This window comes from Thunnus thynnus, chromosome 2 (assembly GCF_963924715.1).
Source record: "Thunnus thynnus chromosome 2, fThuThy2.1, whole genome shotgun sequence".
NCBI lineage: Eukaryota > Metazoa > Chordata > Actinopteri > Scombriformes > Scombridae > Thunnus > Thunnus thynnus.
In genome coordinates, this window is record NC_089518.1 from 40686568 (window position 1) to 40704506 (window position 17939).

The 17939-nt window shown below is 43.5% G+C and overlaps 3 protein-coding genes across 7 annotated transcripts in view; 1 reads left to right on the plus strand and 2 right to left on the minus strand.

Moving 5' to 3' along the window:
* LOC137171279 (transcription termination factor 1-like) overlaps window positions 1-7499 on the plus strand; it is a 12333-nt gene extending 4834 nt beyond the window's left edge. The window contains exons 7-11 of the mRNA XM_067575203.1: window positions 3065-3260; window positions 3543-3635; window positions 4625-4690; window positions 5635-5720; window positions 7070-7499. Of these exons, the coding sequence (XP_067431304.1) occupies window positions 3065-3260; window positions 3543-3635; window positions 4625-4690; window positions 5635-5720; window positions 7070-7242 (614 nt within the window). The 3' untranslated portion in view covers window positions 7243-7499. The remainder of the gene's footprint in view (window positions 1-3064; window positions 3261-3542; window positions 3636-4624; window positions 4691-5634; window positions 5721-7069) is intronic.
* A 157-nt stretch (window positions 7500-7656) lies between these two features.
* On the minus strand, window positions 7657-13478 carry endog (endonuclease G). Of its 2 annotated transcripts, none has more exons than XM_067575215.1 (6): window positions 13270-13478; window positions 12477-12670; window positions 11193-11334; window positions 10990-11099; window positions 8325-8406; window positions 7657-8237 (listed from the first exon to the last, which is right to left on the minus strand). In XM_067575215.1, the coding sequence occupies exons 1-6, from the start codon at window positions 13438-13440 to the stop codon at window positions 8040-8042; spliced, it is 897 nt and encodes a 298-aa protein (XP_067431316.1). In that variant the 5' UTR covers window positions 13441-13478; the 3' UTR covers window positions 7657-8039. The 2 variants fall into 2 exon arrangements, with proteins under 2 accessions (XP_067431316.1, XP_067431325.1); XM_067575224.1 differs by having other exon boundaries at window positions 12477-12716; window positions 13270-13412.
* Window positions 13479-14512: 1034 nt separating this feature from the next.
* ntng2a (netrin g2a) overlaps window positions 14513-17939 on the minus strand; it is a 30383-nt gene continuing 26956 nt past the window's right edge. For 3 of the 4 annotated variants that reach the window (XM_067575247.1, XM_067575237.1, XM_067575257.1), the window contains 4 exons: window positions 17733-17900; window positions 15322-15465; window positions 15138-15224; window positions 14513-15035 (listed from right to left, as the gene is read on the minus strand). In XM_067575247.1, coding sequence (XP_067431348.1) covers window positions 14905-15035; window positions 15138-15224; window positions 15322-15465; window positions 17733-17900 — 530 coding nt within the window. In that variant the 3' untranslated portion in view covers window positions 14513-14904. Of the gene's footprint in view, window positions 15036-15137; window positions 15225-15321; window positions 15466-17732; window positions 17901-17939 lie in introns of those variants that run through there. The other variant, XR_010924743.1, reaches the window with a different exon arrangement.

Below are 17939 nucleotides of genomic sequence, written 5' to 3' on the forward strand. Positions count from 1 at the left end.
GCTGCAGATATTATTAAGGAGTTTAACTCTGATGGAGCTGCAGCCAACATCTCTGGACGTGGGAGGAAAACTGTTTTGAATGGTGGAGAAAGAACCAAAGAAAACTTACAATACAGATCCAAGCTGATCTTCAAGTTCAAGGTACAACAGTTTCACTGTCTGAATGAAACCGGGCTCCGTGGTAGAAGACCCAGGAAGACCCCACTTCTAAGAGGGAGACGCAACAAAGCCAGACTGGACTTCACCAAAATGCATGTCGAAATGCCACAGTCCTTCTGGGAGAATGTGCTTTGGACAGATGAAACTAAATTAGAGTTTTTTGGTAAATCACACCAACCCAGATGTTTTCAGAAGAAAAGATGAAGCCGTCAAAGAAAAGAACACCATGCCTATCTTGAAACACGGATAATGTGTTAATATGTTAAGTTGTAAATCAAAAGCAAACTTTCAGTTATATTCAATGTGAAATAAAGAATGATGGATCCCAGATACTTCTCTCTCATACACACTTTATATATATATATAGTCCTGATCATGAAGGAACCCCAGAAGGCAGACCAACCTGTGCACCGCCTGGATTGACTACAAGAAAGCCTATGACTCAATGCCACACACATGGATACTGGAATGCTTGGAAATGTACAACATCAACAGGACACTAACAGCCTTCATCAAGAACTCAATGGAAGAGTGGCTACGGGTACCGGTTCTGAAGTGGAACAACCATCAGTCACCTCCTCTACATGGATGACATCAAGCTGTATGCCAGGAATGAGCGAGACATCGACTCACTGATCCACATCACCAGGATCTACAGCAACGACATCGGAAGGTCATTCAGACTAGAAGTGTGGTCGGATGGTATCAAAGAGAGGGAAGGTGATCAGGGGGGGGTTGAACTACCAGAAGGCAGCATTGCAGATGTTCAGGACAGCTACAAATACCTTGGCATCCTGCAGGCAAATGGGAACCATGAGGAGGCCACAAGGAAGTCAGCCACAGCCAAATACCTACACAGAGTAAGGCAGGTCCTGAAAAGTCGGCTGAATGGGAAGAACAAGATACGGGCCATCAACACGTACGCCCTGCCAGTCATCAGATACCCCGCTGGTATAATAAGCTGGCCAAAGGAGGAGATAGAGGCCGCTGATATCAAGACAAGAAAGCACCTCACAATGCATGGAGGGTTTCATCCCAAGTCCAGCACCCTGAGACTGTACACTAAGTGGAACGAGGGAGGACGAGGACTGGTGAGCGTCAGAGCCACTGTCCAGGACTAAACAACCAACATCCAGGAATACATCAGGAAGATGGTCCCCAAAGATGAACTGCTAAGCGAATACCTCAGGCAGTAGAAACCCGATGATGCAGAGGAGGAGGAGGAACCATCATGGAGGGACAAGCCCCTACACGGCATGTACCACAGACAGATAGAAGAAGTGGCTGATATCAAGAAATCCTACCAGTAGCTGGAAAAGGCTGGACTGAAGGACAGCACAGAAGCACTGATCATGGCAGCACAAGAACAGGCACTCAGTACAAGATCAATAGAGGCGGGGATCTACCACACCAGACAGGACCCCAGGTGCAGGCTGTGCAAAGATGCTCCTGAGACAGTTCAGCACATAATAGCAGTAAGATGCAGGCAGGAACAGCGTACATGGAACGCCATAACCAAGTGGCTGGCATAGTGTACAGGAACATCTGCACTGAGTATGGGCTGGAGGTCCCAAGGTCACAATGGAAGACACCTCTTAAGGTGGTTGAGAAAGACCAAGCCAAGATCCTGTGGGACTTCCAGATCCAGACTGACAAACTGGTGATGGCTAACCAACCGGACATCGTGTTGATCGACAAACAACAGAAGAAGCCAGTGGTGATAGACGTAGCGATCCTAAACGACAGCAACATCAAGAAGAAGGAACACGAGAAGATCGAAAAATACCAAGAGGAGCTAGAAAAGATGTGGGGAGTGAAGGCAACAGTGGTGCCAGTGGTAATTGGAGCACTGGGGGCTGTGACCCACAAACTGGGAGAGTGGCTCCAGCAGATTCCGGATACAACATCTGAGGTCTCTGTCCAGAAGAGCCCAGTCCTAGGAACAGCTAAGATACTGCACAGAACCCTCAAACTCCCAGAACTCTGGTAGAGGACCCGAGCTTAAGGAAGACACACCACCACCCCCCCATGGGAGGGGGGTGAGAGAGAGATTTTTTTTTAATATATATATATATATATATATATATATATATTACGTCAGTTTCAAATTAATACTGAGAAAAGTTTTTTTTTAAAAAAAAGATGGAAGGGAACCAATATTTTCACCATGTCTGTATGTTCTTGTGTTCATGTATGTTCCTGTGGTCGTGTATGTACTTGTGGTCATGTATGTTCTTGTGTTCATGTATGTTCTTGTGTTCATGTATGTATTTGTGGTCGTGTATGTACTTGTGGTCATGTATGTTCTTGTGTTCATGTATGTTCTTGTGGTCATGTATGTACTTGTGGCCATGTATGTATTTGTGGTCGTGTATGTTCTTGTGGTCATGTATGTTCTTGTGGTCGTGTATGTTCTTGTGGTCATGTATGTTCTTGTGGTCATGTATGTATTTGTGGTCGTGTATGTTCTTGTGGTCATGTATGTTCCTGTGGTCATGTATGTACTTGTGTTCATGTATGTTCTTGTGGTCATGTATGTTCTTGTGGTCATGTATGTACTTGTGGTCATGTATGTATTTGTGGTCGTGTATGTTCTTGTGGTCATGTATGTTCCTGTGGTCATGTATGTACTTGTGTTCATGTATGTTCTTGTGGTCATGTATGTTCTTGTGGTCATGTATGTTCCTGTGGTCATGTATGTACTTGTGTTCATGTATGTTCTTGTGGTCATGTATGTTCTTGTGGTCATGTATGTACTTGTGGTCATGTATGTACTTGTGGTCATGTATGTACTTGTGTTCATGTATGTTCTTGTGGTCATGTATGTACTTGTGTTCATGTATGTACTTGTGGTCACGTATGTACTTGTGTTCATGTATGTTCTTGTGGTCATGTATGTGTCCAGCTCCAGGTCGGGGGTCCTGGAGTTCAGATGAAGAGTCCAGGTTGAAGCAGGCTGTGAAGGCTCACCTGGAGGTCCTGGTCCAGCAGAGTCCTGAAGGTCCTAGTCTGAGTAGAGACCAGCTGTGTAACAACCTGCCCTGGAAGGAGATCAGCCGGCAGGTGGAGACTAGATCCTGGACCCAGTGTCGCATCAAGTGGTGAGTGATCCTGAACCTGAACTCTGGTCCCAAACCCTGTACTTAAGTCCTGGACTCTGTACTACAGTCCAGGACCCTGAACTTGATATATTGTAAACACCTGGATGTACATCTGTCACTGGGGTACGGATGACGTCACTGGGGTACGGATGACGTCACCGGGGTACAGATGATGTCAGTGTGATTTGGAAACATTAAAAACTTGTTACCTGCGCTGTGATGGAGCTGCTCCATCTGCTGAGAAGCAGCTCAGGTGTTCTGAAGCTTCGCTCTGTGTTTCAGGTTCAGCATACTGAAGTTTAAACTGTCAGCAGGCGGCAGAACCTTCACTAGAGGACCTGCAGGACTTCAGGCCAAAATCCGTCTCATCAACACGTAAGATCAGCTGACAGCTAACACACCTGTACGGGAAGGGTCATTAGGTCACAGCGATGTTCTGCTCTGCTTGATGCCGGTTCTGTTGAGGGCTTTGGGAGTAAAGATGATTACAGACATACTTAACAGGCTCATAGTAAGTCAAATTAAAATGCTCAACATGGCAAATAAAAAATAAACAGATAAATATTATCAACAAAATCCACATTCTTCATTCTTTCTCTCTTTTATTTTGATCCAAGGCTGCTTTATGATGATTGACAGGATTATTAATATCTAATGTTATAGGAATATCACATATTCACATGAAATATTCACAGAGCTCCTCTGATTATTAACTGTGCATCAGTGGCTATAAAACAACACACGCACACATTTCATGACTATCAGAAATTTTGAGAAAAACTTTTAACAGCAAACTTGATCATCAGAAAATAATACATCATAATTATGAATGAAACAATCTCTGCTGTGATAATCAACACCTGGACTGTAGTCACATCTGTCTGCCTGCTCACCGCATCACAAACTGTAGATTATATTACATAACGATAACGTGCGTTAGAATATTATCACAGTTCAGCTCATTTACTAACGTTACTGTTACTAACCTCAGTCACATATGCATAAATCTAACATAAATAACATACAAATCAAAGGAAATGTACCTTGAAAACACACGAAACATCAGCGAAATAACAGCACGACAAAATGGCGGCACCTCCGTCACCCAGACCGATAACCGACTGTTCACAGTGACGTAATGACCCTTTATAGTGTCTGTGATATATAACAGACACCTGTCTGTGTTTATGAGGCGTCTGTAATATATAACAGACACCTGTCTGTGTTTATGAGGCGTGTCTGTAATATATAACAGACACCTGTCTGTGTTTATGAGGCATGTCTGTAATATATAACAGACACCTGTCTGTGTTTATGAGGCGTGTCTGTAATATATAAAAATCATCATGTCTTACATGTTTCAGGTTGTACAACATGCGTGTGGACGATGCAGCCGACATCGACTGGGAAGAGGTCGCTCACACCGTGGGGTGAGGTCAAAGGTCAAACACTCAGGCCTGTGGTTTGAGGGTGCAGTCAGCTGATAATGTTCTCCAGGTGTTCTCATGTATACATGTGTACTGTTTAAAATGACGGATGTAGCCACTTTGACGTCACTTGTTGGTTTGTTGACTCCCGTTTTGAGGCTTTTAGTTTGCATTTTGATTGTCGCCATCTTGGATTTTTGGAGCGAGAAGTGACCATATTTGGACGAGAGGGTTGAGCTAATCCTAATGCTAGCTGCTTGCTGCTAGCTTGGTTAGCATGGTGCATTAACTGTGATCATGCTAATGCTAATTTTCACTAGCCAAAAACAGGCTTAAAACCAATAAAACAAATCTTATAGTTCAACCAAACACTGAACAAGACTTTTATAAGCGACCAAAATGTTACATTTAACTTTCATGAGCTGAAAACACACTGAAATAGCGACGGCTACGTCCATACTCTGTGAATCTCAGGTTACATCATGGTTACATTACCTAACTAACATCGTCACCATGGTAACAACTTGCCTGTGAAATCACCCACCTGTCACTCAAAGTGGCCACGACCTTAATTATGCATAAATTTAAGACTTAATAAAGCTTACATGGGTGAATTTACCTCTTTATTTTTATTGAGTCTCTCAGCTGCCTTCACACCAGATGCCTGCTGCTCGTACTAATACACTTACAGTACTTATACAGTAATTACAGTACTTATACCAGTAACAGCAGTAAAAATAGTACTTGTAGTAGTGGCGTTAGAAATGTTTATCTCACTGCATCCAGATGAGTTTAAATATTACTATTAGTACTAGTATTAGTAGTATTATTATACCAGTAGTACTAATGTGTATGAGTAGTACTACTACTAGTAGTGTTGATGCAGTACCACTGTACTGCTAACTGTATTGTAGTACTTACAGCAGTACTGTGTTTCCTTGTTTTAGTGAAGTGACTCCAGTTTGTGTTCAGAAGAGTTTCCACAGACTGAAAGTTTCCAGAGTTCCCAACTGGACCAGTTTATCCTACGGAGGTCAGTACTGTGATACTTTACCTGTCTGTACTGCAGTAGTTTACCTGTCTGTACTGCGGTAGTTTACCTGTCTGTACTGTGATAGTCAACCTGTCTGTACTGTGATAGTCAACCTGTCTGTACTGCAGTAGTTAACCTGTCTGTACTGCAGTAGTTAACCTGTCTGTGCTGCAGTAGTTTACCTGTCTGTACTGCAGTAGTTAACCTGTCTGTAATGCAGTAGTTAACCTGTCTGTACTGCAGTAGTTAACCTGTCTGTGCTGCAGTAGTTTACCTGTCTGTGCTGCAGTAGTTAACCTGTCTGTACTGCAGTAGTTTACCTGTCTGTACTGCGGTAGTTTACCTGTCTGTACTGCAGTAGTTAACCTGTCTGTACTGCAGTAGTTTACCTGTCTGTACTGCAGTAGTTTACCTGTCTGTACTGTGATAGTCAACCTGTCTGTACTGCAGTAGTTTACCTGTCTGTACTGCAGTAGTTTACCTGTCTGTACTGTGATAGTCAACCTGTCTGTACTGCAGTAGTTTACCTGTCTGTACTGTGATAGTCAACCTGTCTGTACTGCGGTAGTTTACCTGTCTGTACTGCGGTAGTTTACCTGTCTGTACTGCAGTAGTTTACCTGTCTGTACTGCGGTAGTTTACCTGTCTGTACTGCAGTAGTTTACCTGTCTGTACTGCAGTAGTTAACCTGTCTGTACTGTGATAGTCAACCTGTCTGTACTGCAGTAGTTTACCTGTCTGTACTGCAGTAGTTTACCTGTCTGTACTATGATAGTCAACCTGTCTGTACTGCGGTAGTTTACCTGTCTGTACTGTGATAGTCAACCTGTCTGTACTGCGGTAGTCAACCTGTCTGTACTGCGGTAGTTTACCTGTCTGTACTGTGATAGTCAACCTGTCTGTACTGCGGTAGTTTACCTGTCTGTACTGTGATAGTCAACCTGTCTGTACTGCGGTAGTTTACCTGTCTGTACTGTGATAGTCAACCTGTCTGTACTGCGGTAGTTTACCTGTCTGTACTGTGATAGTCAACCTGTCTGTACTGCGGTAGTTTACCTGTCTGTACTGTGATAGTCAACCTGTCTGTACTGCGGTAGTTTACCTGTCTGTACTGTGATAGTCAACCTGTCTGTACTGCGGTAGTTTACCTGTCTGTACTGTGATAGTCAACCTGTCTGTACTGCGGTAGTTTACCTGTCTGTACTGCAGTAGTTAACCTGTCTGTAATGCAGTAGTTTACCTGTCTGTACTGCGGTAGTTTACCTGTCTGTACTGCGGTAGTTTACCTCACGCAGTTGTACTTTAGACCGTCAGAACTTCAGAATGAACCTTTGAACTTTGTTCCTCAGAGATCATCGACTTCCTGCAGCTGAACGTTGTTCCTCGTCTGAAGGAGAACCTGAGCAGGGAGGAGGGGCTGGAGGATCGGCAGGAGGTACAGCAGGAGGTGGAGAACAGGTACCTGCTGGCGAACATCTTCCCCTCGCAGGATGAAGACTACACAGAGGTGGACAACGTTTAACTGACCTTCAGCCAATCAGGAACCAGACGGACAGATGAATAAACTGTGACCTCATCATGCTCTGCCCCTCTGCGATGTGATTGGCTGACACCTGAAGATGATGATGATAAACAGGAATTGACTGCCAGTCTGTTTGAACCCTGCACAGGAAGGGAATTAATACTGAGACTTTAAGTGATGATCAGGCTCATGTTTCTGTAACGAGCCATTTGATGTTTTATGTCAACAACTTTCTAATGAAGAGAATTTTTTCATTACTTTCGTCTGTGTCCTTCAGTCTGACAAACAGCTCAACCAATAATCAATAATACTGATTTCCTCCTTCATCAGTATCTGTCAGCACGAACACGCTGACATGTTTGCTCACATGACAGACGTGATCGCCTCGATCTGTCCAATAACAGAAGTGAAACATTTTAATTTGAAATGTTTTATTACATTAGCAGTAACATAAACAATCAACATTTATTTTCTTTCATCTTTAATCTTTCAAATATTTCCTGAGTTTTCTATAAACATGAAGATTCAGACATAATAGACAACTGCATTCAAACTGTGGTCCATTCAGCAGTGATGTATTGTGGGTACTGTAGTCCATTCAGCAGTGATGTATTGTGGGTACTGTAGTCCATTCAGCAGTGATGTATTGTGGGTACTGTAGTCCATTCAGCAGTGATGTATTGTGGGTACTGTAGTCCATTCAGCAGTGATGTATTGTGGGTACTGTAGTCCATTCAGCAGTGATGTATTGTGGGTACTGTGGTCCATTCAGCAGTGATGTATTGTGGGTACTGTAGTCACTTGGCAGTGATGGCCTGCAGGTTACTGCTCCTCTTCATGATGTTTGGGACAAACAGCAAGCCGGACGCCCTCTCGATGGTTTCTATGGGAACCAGGAAACGCTCCAGTGGAACCTTCTCGTCCACCGGCTCGTTTGGTAAAACATAGGACCGAAGCTCCACCCCCCGGCCGTCTGCCTGCTCCAGGATCAGCACCTGAGGAGACACACAGGTGACATCATCAGCTGCCAGACAGGCATCACTGACTGATGACATCATCAGCTGACAGGCAGGTGAACTCACCTTGAAGAAGTGTGTCGGCACGGCAACGTGGTTACGACCCAGAACCTGATAATGGACGTAGAGTTTTCCATCAGCCTCCTGCCTGAAACACACACACACACACACGGTGATGTCATCCTGTAGCTCCTCCTACCAAGTGCTCAGACACCACACAATCTATAATCAATATGCAATCATCTATAATCAATAATCATCTATAATCAATCATCTATAATCAGTAGACTCCAATTTTTATTCAATGTTTTGTAAATATGTTTTGGCTCATTTCCATCAAAGATGTTCTATTAAGACATGAACAGTTGTTTTCACAGCTCTGTGCTGACAGGAGGTCTCACTCTCTACAGACATGGAAGGCTCGAATCAATCAAATCAATCAAAGGCTTGAATCAATCAAATCAATCAAATCTCTCAGCTGGAAAACTTCAACTTATTCTTACAGGATCTGAATCAAATACAGTTGGATCCATTAGATAACACCTCTGGATTAAATATAAACATCTATAGGATTATAAAATTATAAATTATAAAAAGAATAAAACAAAAATTAAAACCACAAAAATGACCTCAAAGGAAAACTTCCAATAAAACTATTAAGTATTGAAACATCTGATTACAATATCCTCACTTTTCTTTCACTAATCAGGATTTTTCTCTTTTATGGTCATTTTTCAGTTCTGACCAGTTTAGCCCCCCTAAAACAAATATACATTATCAGTTAAAATCATTAATAGTTTTTTCATTTTTCATTAAAGTCGATTGAACTGTGTCATTGCGTCTCCAAATTCACAATGTATCTAACACGCCGGGCACTAGGACCTGGGAGAGGCTGCTGCTGCTCTAATCCAGCGTTTCCATTGGCTGTGCTGCCCGCTCAGAGCCCCCAGTAGAGACTTTACTAAGATAAACATAAAATACAGAGTGAAGATAACAAGCTCCAATATGAATTTGGCTATCAAGTTGTTACTCGTTTATTACTTGCTTAACTTTAGGTTTAAGTGAGGAAAAGGAGAGAGGAGAGACTATATAACACTAACGTTATACAGTGATCAACCGCTGACAGAATCAGACTCACAAATGCTGTTTAAATAATTTGCTGATAGTAATCAATAGTCTGCTTACAGAGTTCATTTTGGGTCTTTTCATACATGAAAACATGGGGGGAAAATAAAATTACAGTGACTATTTTTATTTTTTACCTTACTCCCATGATACACATATGATATTGTAATTATCGGCTGCGGCACCGTTATCAGGGTGCGGAGGTGCAGGGTGTGGGTGTGTTTATTTTTAACCACCGTGAAACAATCAGTAAATAACATTTTCTTCCTCTCATTCACGCCACCACTGCTCGCTCTCCCCGTCCTCTCTCTAACTCGCTCGACCACTGCTACTCTCTCTCTCTCTCTGAGTCAAGAGGCGTCAGCAGCGACACAGCTGTGCTGTATAGTGAATAGCAAACCTGGCCATTTCATTACTGTTTTATTTGTGTAATAAATATACAAATGTCAATCAGATGGTAATCTGATCGGTTATAATAATCATCCGCTCATAGTGATTAATTAAACCCAGACGGTGTGAGCACTATAAGCAGTTTCCATTGTTCTAACTAGCTGATGAGCCAACCGGCCAAAGTGTGAACGAGCAAAAGAGATATAAATAATGTTATTGACAGCTCTGAACATATATGTAATATATGTACATATATATGCTTTAAATGCCTCTGAAGTATTTGGAAACAATCAGTAGGCAGAGATGAGACAGTTCAGACAAATACACATTTAAACTGGTTGATCATAAACCTTGAGTTTAATAAAATAACATGTTACTGAAAACAGGTGAGGAGAGGAGGAAGATGAGGAGACTGACAGGGATGAAGGAGCAGGTCTGATGGAGGTTAGTGGGAGTCGTTCCTCTTACTCATACAAAGCATAAACTAGACTAAATGATTTTATGAATGTTTAGTTTTAGAGGTTCACACATCAAACATCAGTCTGTGTATCAATAACGTATTTAGGACCTGCAACTTATCTAAAGCATCCCTTTGTTTGATCTGTTGTAAGTGTTTAAATCATATTAGATCAGTACAAACCATGAAGAGACGGATCTGTTGTGTTGATTTTAAACCTGTTCTCTGAAAATTCATGACAAACAGACATTTTGGGGCCAATAAAGCCCCCCTAGTAAAGGCTTAGCCCCCCTAGTAAAGGCTTAGCCCCCCTAACCATAAATCTCTAGTAACACCCCTGGTGGGCAAACGTCAGAGCTGCATCCTGATTGGTCGGTTTCCCTTCAGCAGCTGAACCAGTGAAGAAAAAGTCAAATCAAAACCAAAAAAGGCAAAAATGTCAAGTTACAATAAAATGACACGAGTGAAACATCTGTTTGTATTCACTCTGATTTATTTTAGTTTGATTGTTGGGAGATTTTGTTCAATTATTACGACACAAATTTAATCCCATAAACGTCTGAATATGAAGTTTTACCAGCAGCACAGGTACAATATTCCAACAATACAAGATGTATCTTATTACATGAGGTTTTATTCATATTCTCATCATGTTGCTGCCGTGAGGAACCTTCAGCCTACCTGTCTGTTTGCACACCTGTTCTGTTCCTGTGTTGCACTAAGGAAACAGAGACACCACAGAAGAAGAGCGGACGTTACCTGGGCAGGTAGAGCGGGCCGGTGCACACGTACACGTTGAGGTAACGTTTGGTCAGAGAGCGACAGAGTTTCTCCAGATTGTTCCAGGTGTTCTGGTTCAGGTGAGGGTTCTAACACGAACACAGCAGAACGTTAGATCACAGGTGTGTCTGTGGGACTGATGACATCATTCACAGGTGTGTCAGAGTCTCAGGTGTGTGTACCTGCGGCGCCACGTTGCTCAGGTAGAAGGTGTCATCCATGGCTTTCTGACTCCACTTGTGATTGGCTGCTGCAGCTAGGTGACCTCTGTCGAAGCCACTCCCCCTGTAGTCAGTGTTGGTGGCTCGATGGAAAACGTGCACGCTGCAGGTAGACAGGTAGACGACAGGTGAGTTCACCTGTTTGTACTTAATATCCAACACCAACCTTTATTATTATCTCCCTCACCTGTCGTCCTGTTTCAGTCTCACCTGTCGTCCTGTTTCGGTCTCACCTGTCGTCATGTTTCGGTCTCACCTGTCGTCATGTTTCGGTCTCACCTGTCGTCCTGTTTCGGTCTCACCTGTCGTCCTGTTTCGGTCTCACCTGTCGTCCTGTTTCGGTCTCACCTGTCGTCCTGTTTCGGTCTCACCTGTCGTCCTGTTTCGGTCTCACCTGTCGTCCTGTTTCGGTCTCACCTGTCGTCCTGTTTCGGTCTCACCTGTCGTCCTGTTTCGGTCTCACCTGTCGTCCTGTTTCGGTCTCACCTGTCGTCATGTTTCGGTCTCACCTGTCGTCCTGTTTCGGTCTCACCTGTCGTCATGTTTCAGTCTCACCTGTCGTCCTGTTTCGGTCTCACCTGTCGTCATGTTTCAGTCTCACCTGTCGTCCTGTTTCGGTCTCACCTGTCGTCCTGTTTCGGTCTCACCTGTCGTCATGTTTCAGTCTCACCTGTCGTCCTGTTTCGGTCTCACCTGTCGTCCTGTTTCGGTCTCACCTGTCGTCCTGTTTCGGTCTCACCTGTCGTCATGTTTCGGTCTCACCTGTCGTCATGTTTCAGTCTCACCTGTCGTCCTGTTTCGGTCTCACCTGTCGTCATGTTTCAGTCTCACCTGTCGTCCTGTTTCGGTCTCACCTGTCGTCATGTTTCGGTCTCACCTGTCGTCATGTTTCAGTCTCACCTGTCGTCATGTTTCGGTCTCACCTGTCGTCATGTTTCAGTCTCACCTGTCGTCCTGTTTCGGTCTCACCTGTCGTCATGTTTCAGTCTCACCTGTCGTCCTGTTTCAGTCTCACCTGTCGTCATGTTTCGGTCTCACCTGTCGTCATGTTTCGGTCTCACCTGTCGTCATGTTTCGGTCTCACCTGTCGTCATGTTTCAGTCTCACCTGTCGTCCTGTTTCGGTCTCACCTGTCGTCCTGTTTCGGTCTCACCTGTCGTCCTGTTTCGGTCTCACCTGTCGTCCTGTTTCGGTCTCACCTGTCGTCATGTTTCGGTCTCACCTGTCGTAATGTTTCAGTCTCACCTGTCGTCCTCTTTGAACTCGCAGTACTTTCGGTCTGACGACCCGCTCAGGGCAGCGGGGTTTAGCCGCTCGATTACCCAGGATGCAGTGCGTGTGCGGGGGTCGTAGGAGGTGACGTAGGACTCTCTGGTCTTGATGTTGGCCAATGACGGGAAGCCGTACTTCATCACTGCTCCAGATGCACCTGGACTCACCTGGACAGGTTCAACAGGTTTGACAGGTTCGATCAGACGATCGATTCTCATGAAGCGATAAAAAAAAGTTCCAGTTAATGATCAGATTTATTGATCAGATTTATTGATCAGATTTATTGATCTTTTGACAGAAACAACTGAACATCATCAGTATCTCGTGTGGTTGTTATTCTAATGTCTGACTCTTATAATCCAGACAGGAAACACTGTTAACTGTAATAATTCATGTTGTAAATATTGATCTATTTAATATTTAATGATTTACAGCCTCGATGTCCTTCAGACAATCAATAATGTGTCCAGATAGTTATCTGAAGTTTATATTAAATATAAATACGGACAGTTATAATAATAAAACAGACACGTTTTATTTATGTAAGGCCACAAATATCAAGACAGGAAACATTTACACATTGTTGGTTTTTGTGGAAAATCTTTTGACGTCTTGTTCTTATAACTTTCATGATGTCACGTGATCAGCAGGTAGATTTAGACTCTTCACACCAGATCAGAAGATACTTTAAGTAAAGTCTGCGCGCGCACACACACACACACACACACACACACACACACACACACACACACACACTCCCTCTCACCGTCAGCTCGGACGCCTGGACTCCCGGTACCGGGAGAACCGGGACTCTGCTCAGCAGACCGGGCCTCTCTTGCCCCTCCTCCCGGTCTCTGGCGCTCAGCAAGCGGCTCGCCGCCGCTCCGAGTCCCGCTCCGAACAACAAGGTCGCTCCGGTCTTCCAGCGGCGTCTCATGATGCTGCCGACGCTCACTGATGACGATACTCTGACGTCATGGGCCTGCGCCTCAGCCTCCGTGTCGCTTCGATGACGTAAAAGGAGGAGGTGGGGAAGGGAGGTGGGGAAGGGAGGGGGGGGGGGTTTGTACGATGATTGTTGTTAAAGCTCTTTGTTGTAAATAAATAAAGTTTAGTCGCACCGTCACCTAGAGTCCGGTTCTGCTCGAGTCCGGTTCTGCTCGAGTCCGGTTCTGCTCGAGTCCGGTTCTTCCTGTTGCAGGTTTTCCCGCCGCTGATGGAGGAATGTTTGGTCTCTGGAGATTAAAGACTTGAGTCCAGACCCTCCATGTGGAAACAGCCCTGAGATAAAACAGCTGCTGATTATAAAACACTAATTAAAACTCAATAGTCTGCTTAAAGTATCAATACTAATCAATTATTTCAAACAACTTCTAAAGGGCACCAATAATTTATGTCTTTGTAGAATAAACATGAATTCAGTTATTTTCACATCTTTATTGTTTTGTTGCTCTGCAAACCAAACCGACATGCGTTAATAATAAAATATCTTTTAATTTCAACACTGTTCGGGATGCATTATTTTAATAAAATGTAAAGGTACCAATGTTTTCAGCAATGTCTGTATATATATATATATATATATATACATATATATATATATATATATATATATATATATGTATATATATATATATATATGTATATATATATATATATATGTGATGTAATGCGGCTCCACATTACTGTTGTTTCTACCAACCACAGACGACCACCTGCAACACGGCGTGTCAGCTTTAAGTTCTCAGCTCTGGTTTATTGATCAGCTCTGGTTTATTGATCAGCTCTGGTTTATTGATCAGCTCTGGTTTATTAATCAGCTCCAGTTTATTGATCAGCTCTGGTTTATTAATCAGCTCCAGTTTATTGATCAGCTCTGGTTTATTGATCAGCTCTGGTTTATTGATCAGCTCTGGTTTATTAATCAGCTCTGGTATATTGATCAGCTCTGGTTTATTGATCAGCTCCAGTTTATTGATCAGCTCTGGTTTTGATTGATTTGATTACCTTTACCTTCAAACACCTGATGAACTTCAGCAGCCAATCAGAGCAGGGCTGCCAGGGTTCTGTCCAATCACATTTGTTCCTGTTGTTGTGTGTGTACAAGCAGATGACGTCATCACTTTTGTTTACTTTCACATTATTTTTATTTCGTGACCTTTGACCTTCACATCTAAAATAAACAAACGGCTCTCAGGTAAAAAAAAAAAAAAAAAAAAAAAGTAGCACAACAACACAGTCCGTTGTCACGTCTCTGTCTCCATGGTTACCACCGTCAGTGACTCACAACGTCAACCGCCCAATGAGAAGCCATGAGCCAATCACAGAGGAGAAGAGCCACAGGTAGGAGATGACCTTCCAGTGTGATGTCACATCCCGCTGATGTCACCAGTGGGCGGAGTCAGCGGCAGGTGGAGATGAGCAGGCTGAGGGTCAGCAGGTACAGGTGTGAGGTCAGAGGTGAGGACGAGCCCTCGGCGTCGTCATCGCAACCACCCTTCTTCAGACAGACAGTCTTCTCACAGAACGTACCTGCACACACATCATCATCATCATCATCATCATCATCACCACTATCAGCAACAGATCCCACCCACACCACCTGACCTGTGACATCATCAGATGTATGTTTACCTGTGAAGCTTTCCGGACAGACGCAGCGCGTGAAGTCGACGCAGGTTCCTCCGTTCTGACAGACCCGCCGCTCGTCACAGACGTTCTCTGAGAGAGCAGCCGCTGATTATCATCAATCATTATCAATCACAAACACATGTATAGGTGTTTCTATTAGTCAAGCCCCGCCCCCTGCTGTGCGTACCTGTGCAGACGGCTCCGCCTCCTCTCCAGGTGTATCCAGGTAGACATGAATCACAGCTCCGCCCCGAGACGCCGTCTTTACACTGACAGAGACCCGAGTCCAAGCAGTGAGGAGACGTACTGCCCTCAGTGTGACAGCCGCACTCTGACAGAGACATTATTATTATTATTAATATTATTATTATTGTAATCACTGACATTAACGTAACCGATGTGTTAACAACGATGATCCAGAACACAGGAGATAATCGGTAAGTGTTTTAGGCTGTAGTCAGGCAGAGCACTTCCTGATTTCACTCTCTGAGTTTTCAATAGGTGGGTCAGCTGACGTGAGTTGTGGCCTCTATTTATTGCTTTGTAGTGAAAATCCACAAGGGCCAAAGGATTCAGCTGTGGTACTTCCTGGTACTTAAACACCAAGCTGTACTGCAGCATCAGCCCTTATTGTGTTTTATTGTGTTAAGATTGTCCTTTTCTACTATTTACTCTCATAGTAAATATGCTACACAGACATCTCTGTGAAAAAATCACATCTGTTGCAGACAAAGCAACTCTGAGAACCTCTATTCACTCAGAAAAGCCTCCTTTACTTGTTCCTATGGAAATAAAACAGAATTTATCCAAGCACTTGCTAATCTGTCAGACACTTGCTGACACACTGCGTCCTGTTGGCGTGGAGGTGAGAGTGTCTAAACCACACAGCTTATCCACAGGGGTTCCTCAGGGGTCAGTGCTCGGTCCCATTCTTCTCTCATTATACGCCGCCTCACTTGGTGCAATCATCCGCTCCCATGGTTTCTCATACCGTTGCTATGCTGACGACACCCAGCTCTTCCTGTTGTTCCTGCCGGAGGACCACACAGTCTCAGCTCGGATCTCGTCATGCCTCCCTGATTCATCAGCATGGATGAAATAACGTCACCTTCAACTCAACCTCTCTAAGACTGAGCTCCTTGTCATTCCCAGCCAGTCCCTCCATACAACAACACATCAGCATCCAGCTGGAATCAACCCAACTCATGTCCACAAAGTCTGCCTGACGCTTGGGTGTCATGATCGATGACCAACTAACCTGTAAGGTTCACGTGGCCTCAGTCGTGTCGGTTTGTTCTGTACAACATCAGGAAGATCAGACTCTACCTGTCTGAGCTTGCAGCACAACTCCTGGTTCAGACTCTCGTAATATCACACATTAACTACTGCAACTCCTTACTGGCAGGCCTTCAAACCTCTGCAGATGATCCAGAACGCAGCAGCGCTTCCGGTCTTCAACCAGCCCAAAACAGCACACGTCACCCTGCTGTTCATCTCCCTCCACTGGTTCCCAGTTGCTGCTGACACTTGCTTACAAAACAGCAACTAAACCAGCTCCTGCCTACCTGAACTCCCTCATTCAGGTCTACACTCGTGAAAGTTTTATTTTACTTTGGAAGAATGTTTTGTTTGGTCTCCTTATGTGTACATGACAAATCTTTCCATAAATGTAAATTTACAGGTAAGAAACTACGCTTTACTGCCTTTAGCAAAGAATTCAAACAATACATTTATTCAATTAAACACTAAAACAATTAAACCTGTAACAGTTTGTGCTGTGTTAAAAACTGTTTATATAGATCTTTATTCTCCCCCAGTGTTCATTTATAGAATTAAAAATTGTACATTTTCTTTTACATTTTTTACATTTTTTAACTTTTGTTATGTGTAGCCATGGTGTGTACCCTTTTGTACATGTTATTTACATTTTAAGTGTTAGGTGTACACTCCTTCCTGCCTGGAACCACAACAGGACCCTAAAAGCAGCTGCCGCGTGAAACTGTAACATTATTACATCAGTAAACCTGATTTCTGCCCTTCTGATGTTTAAATAAACTTTATGTGTTTCTCCAGCAGGTGGCAGCAGATCCATAATATCTGCAATCGTTATGACCTTTGAACCTTGATTAAGCATCATCTGTCTCCACTGAATAAAATATTCAACCTGTCTGCTGCTTCAGAAACACATTTGTAAACTTTCAGATCTTCATAAGAATTCAAATAATAATGAAAAAAGGTGTGTGTGTGTGTGTGTGTGTGTGTGTGTGTGTGTGTGTGTGTGTGTGTGTGTGTGTGTGTAGGTAGGTTATTTAGGCCTGGCTGCACCTGTTTGTTTGGTTTAGTATCTGTTTAGTAACTTTAGTAACTTAGTTTAGTAACTGTTTTAATTTATTCTTATGCCTTTTACAACACACACACATCTTACAGTCATGCACACCAGACACCACTGGCGCTACTGATATCTGCACCCCATGTCTTACCTTTAGTTTCTTTAATTTGGTTAATTTGGATTTAATAAAATATCTTTTGTTTAAACGTTATCATGGTGTTTCTCAGAGTCAGGTCATAACAATGTGTGTGTGTATGTGTATTACTGACCAACACAGACGTCCTCGTCGTCCAGCGTCAGTGAGGCGTTTCTATAGTAACCGAGGCGGCAGAACTGACAGTTCTGGCCTCGCGTGTTGTGTTTACAGCTGACGCACGTGACCACATTGATGAAGTCGATGTAGCTGCAGCGGTTGGAGTGACCGTTACACTCACAGTCTGACAGAAACAAACACACACACGCCTGTCAGACACACC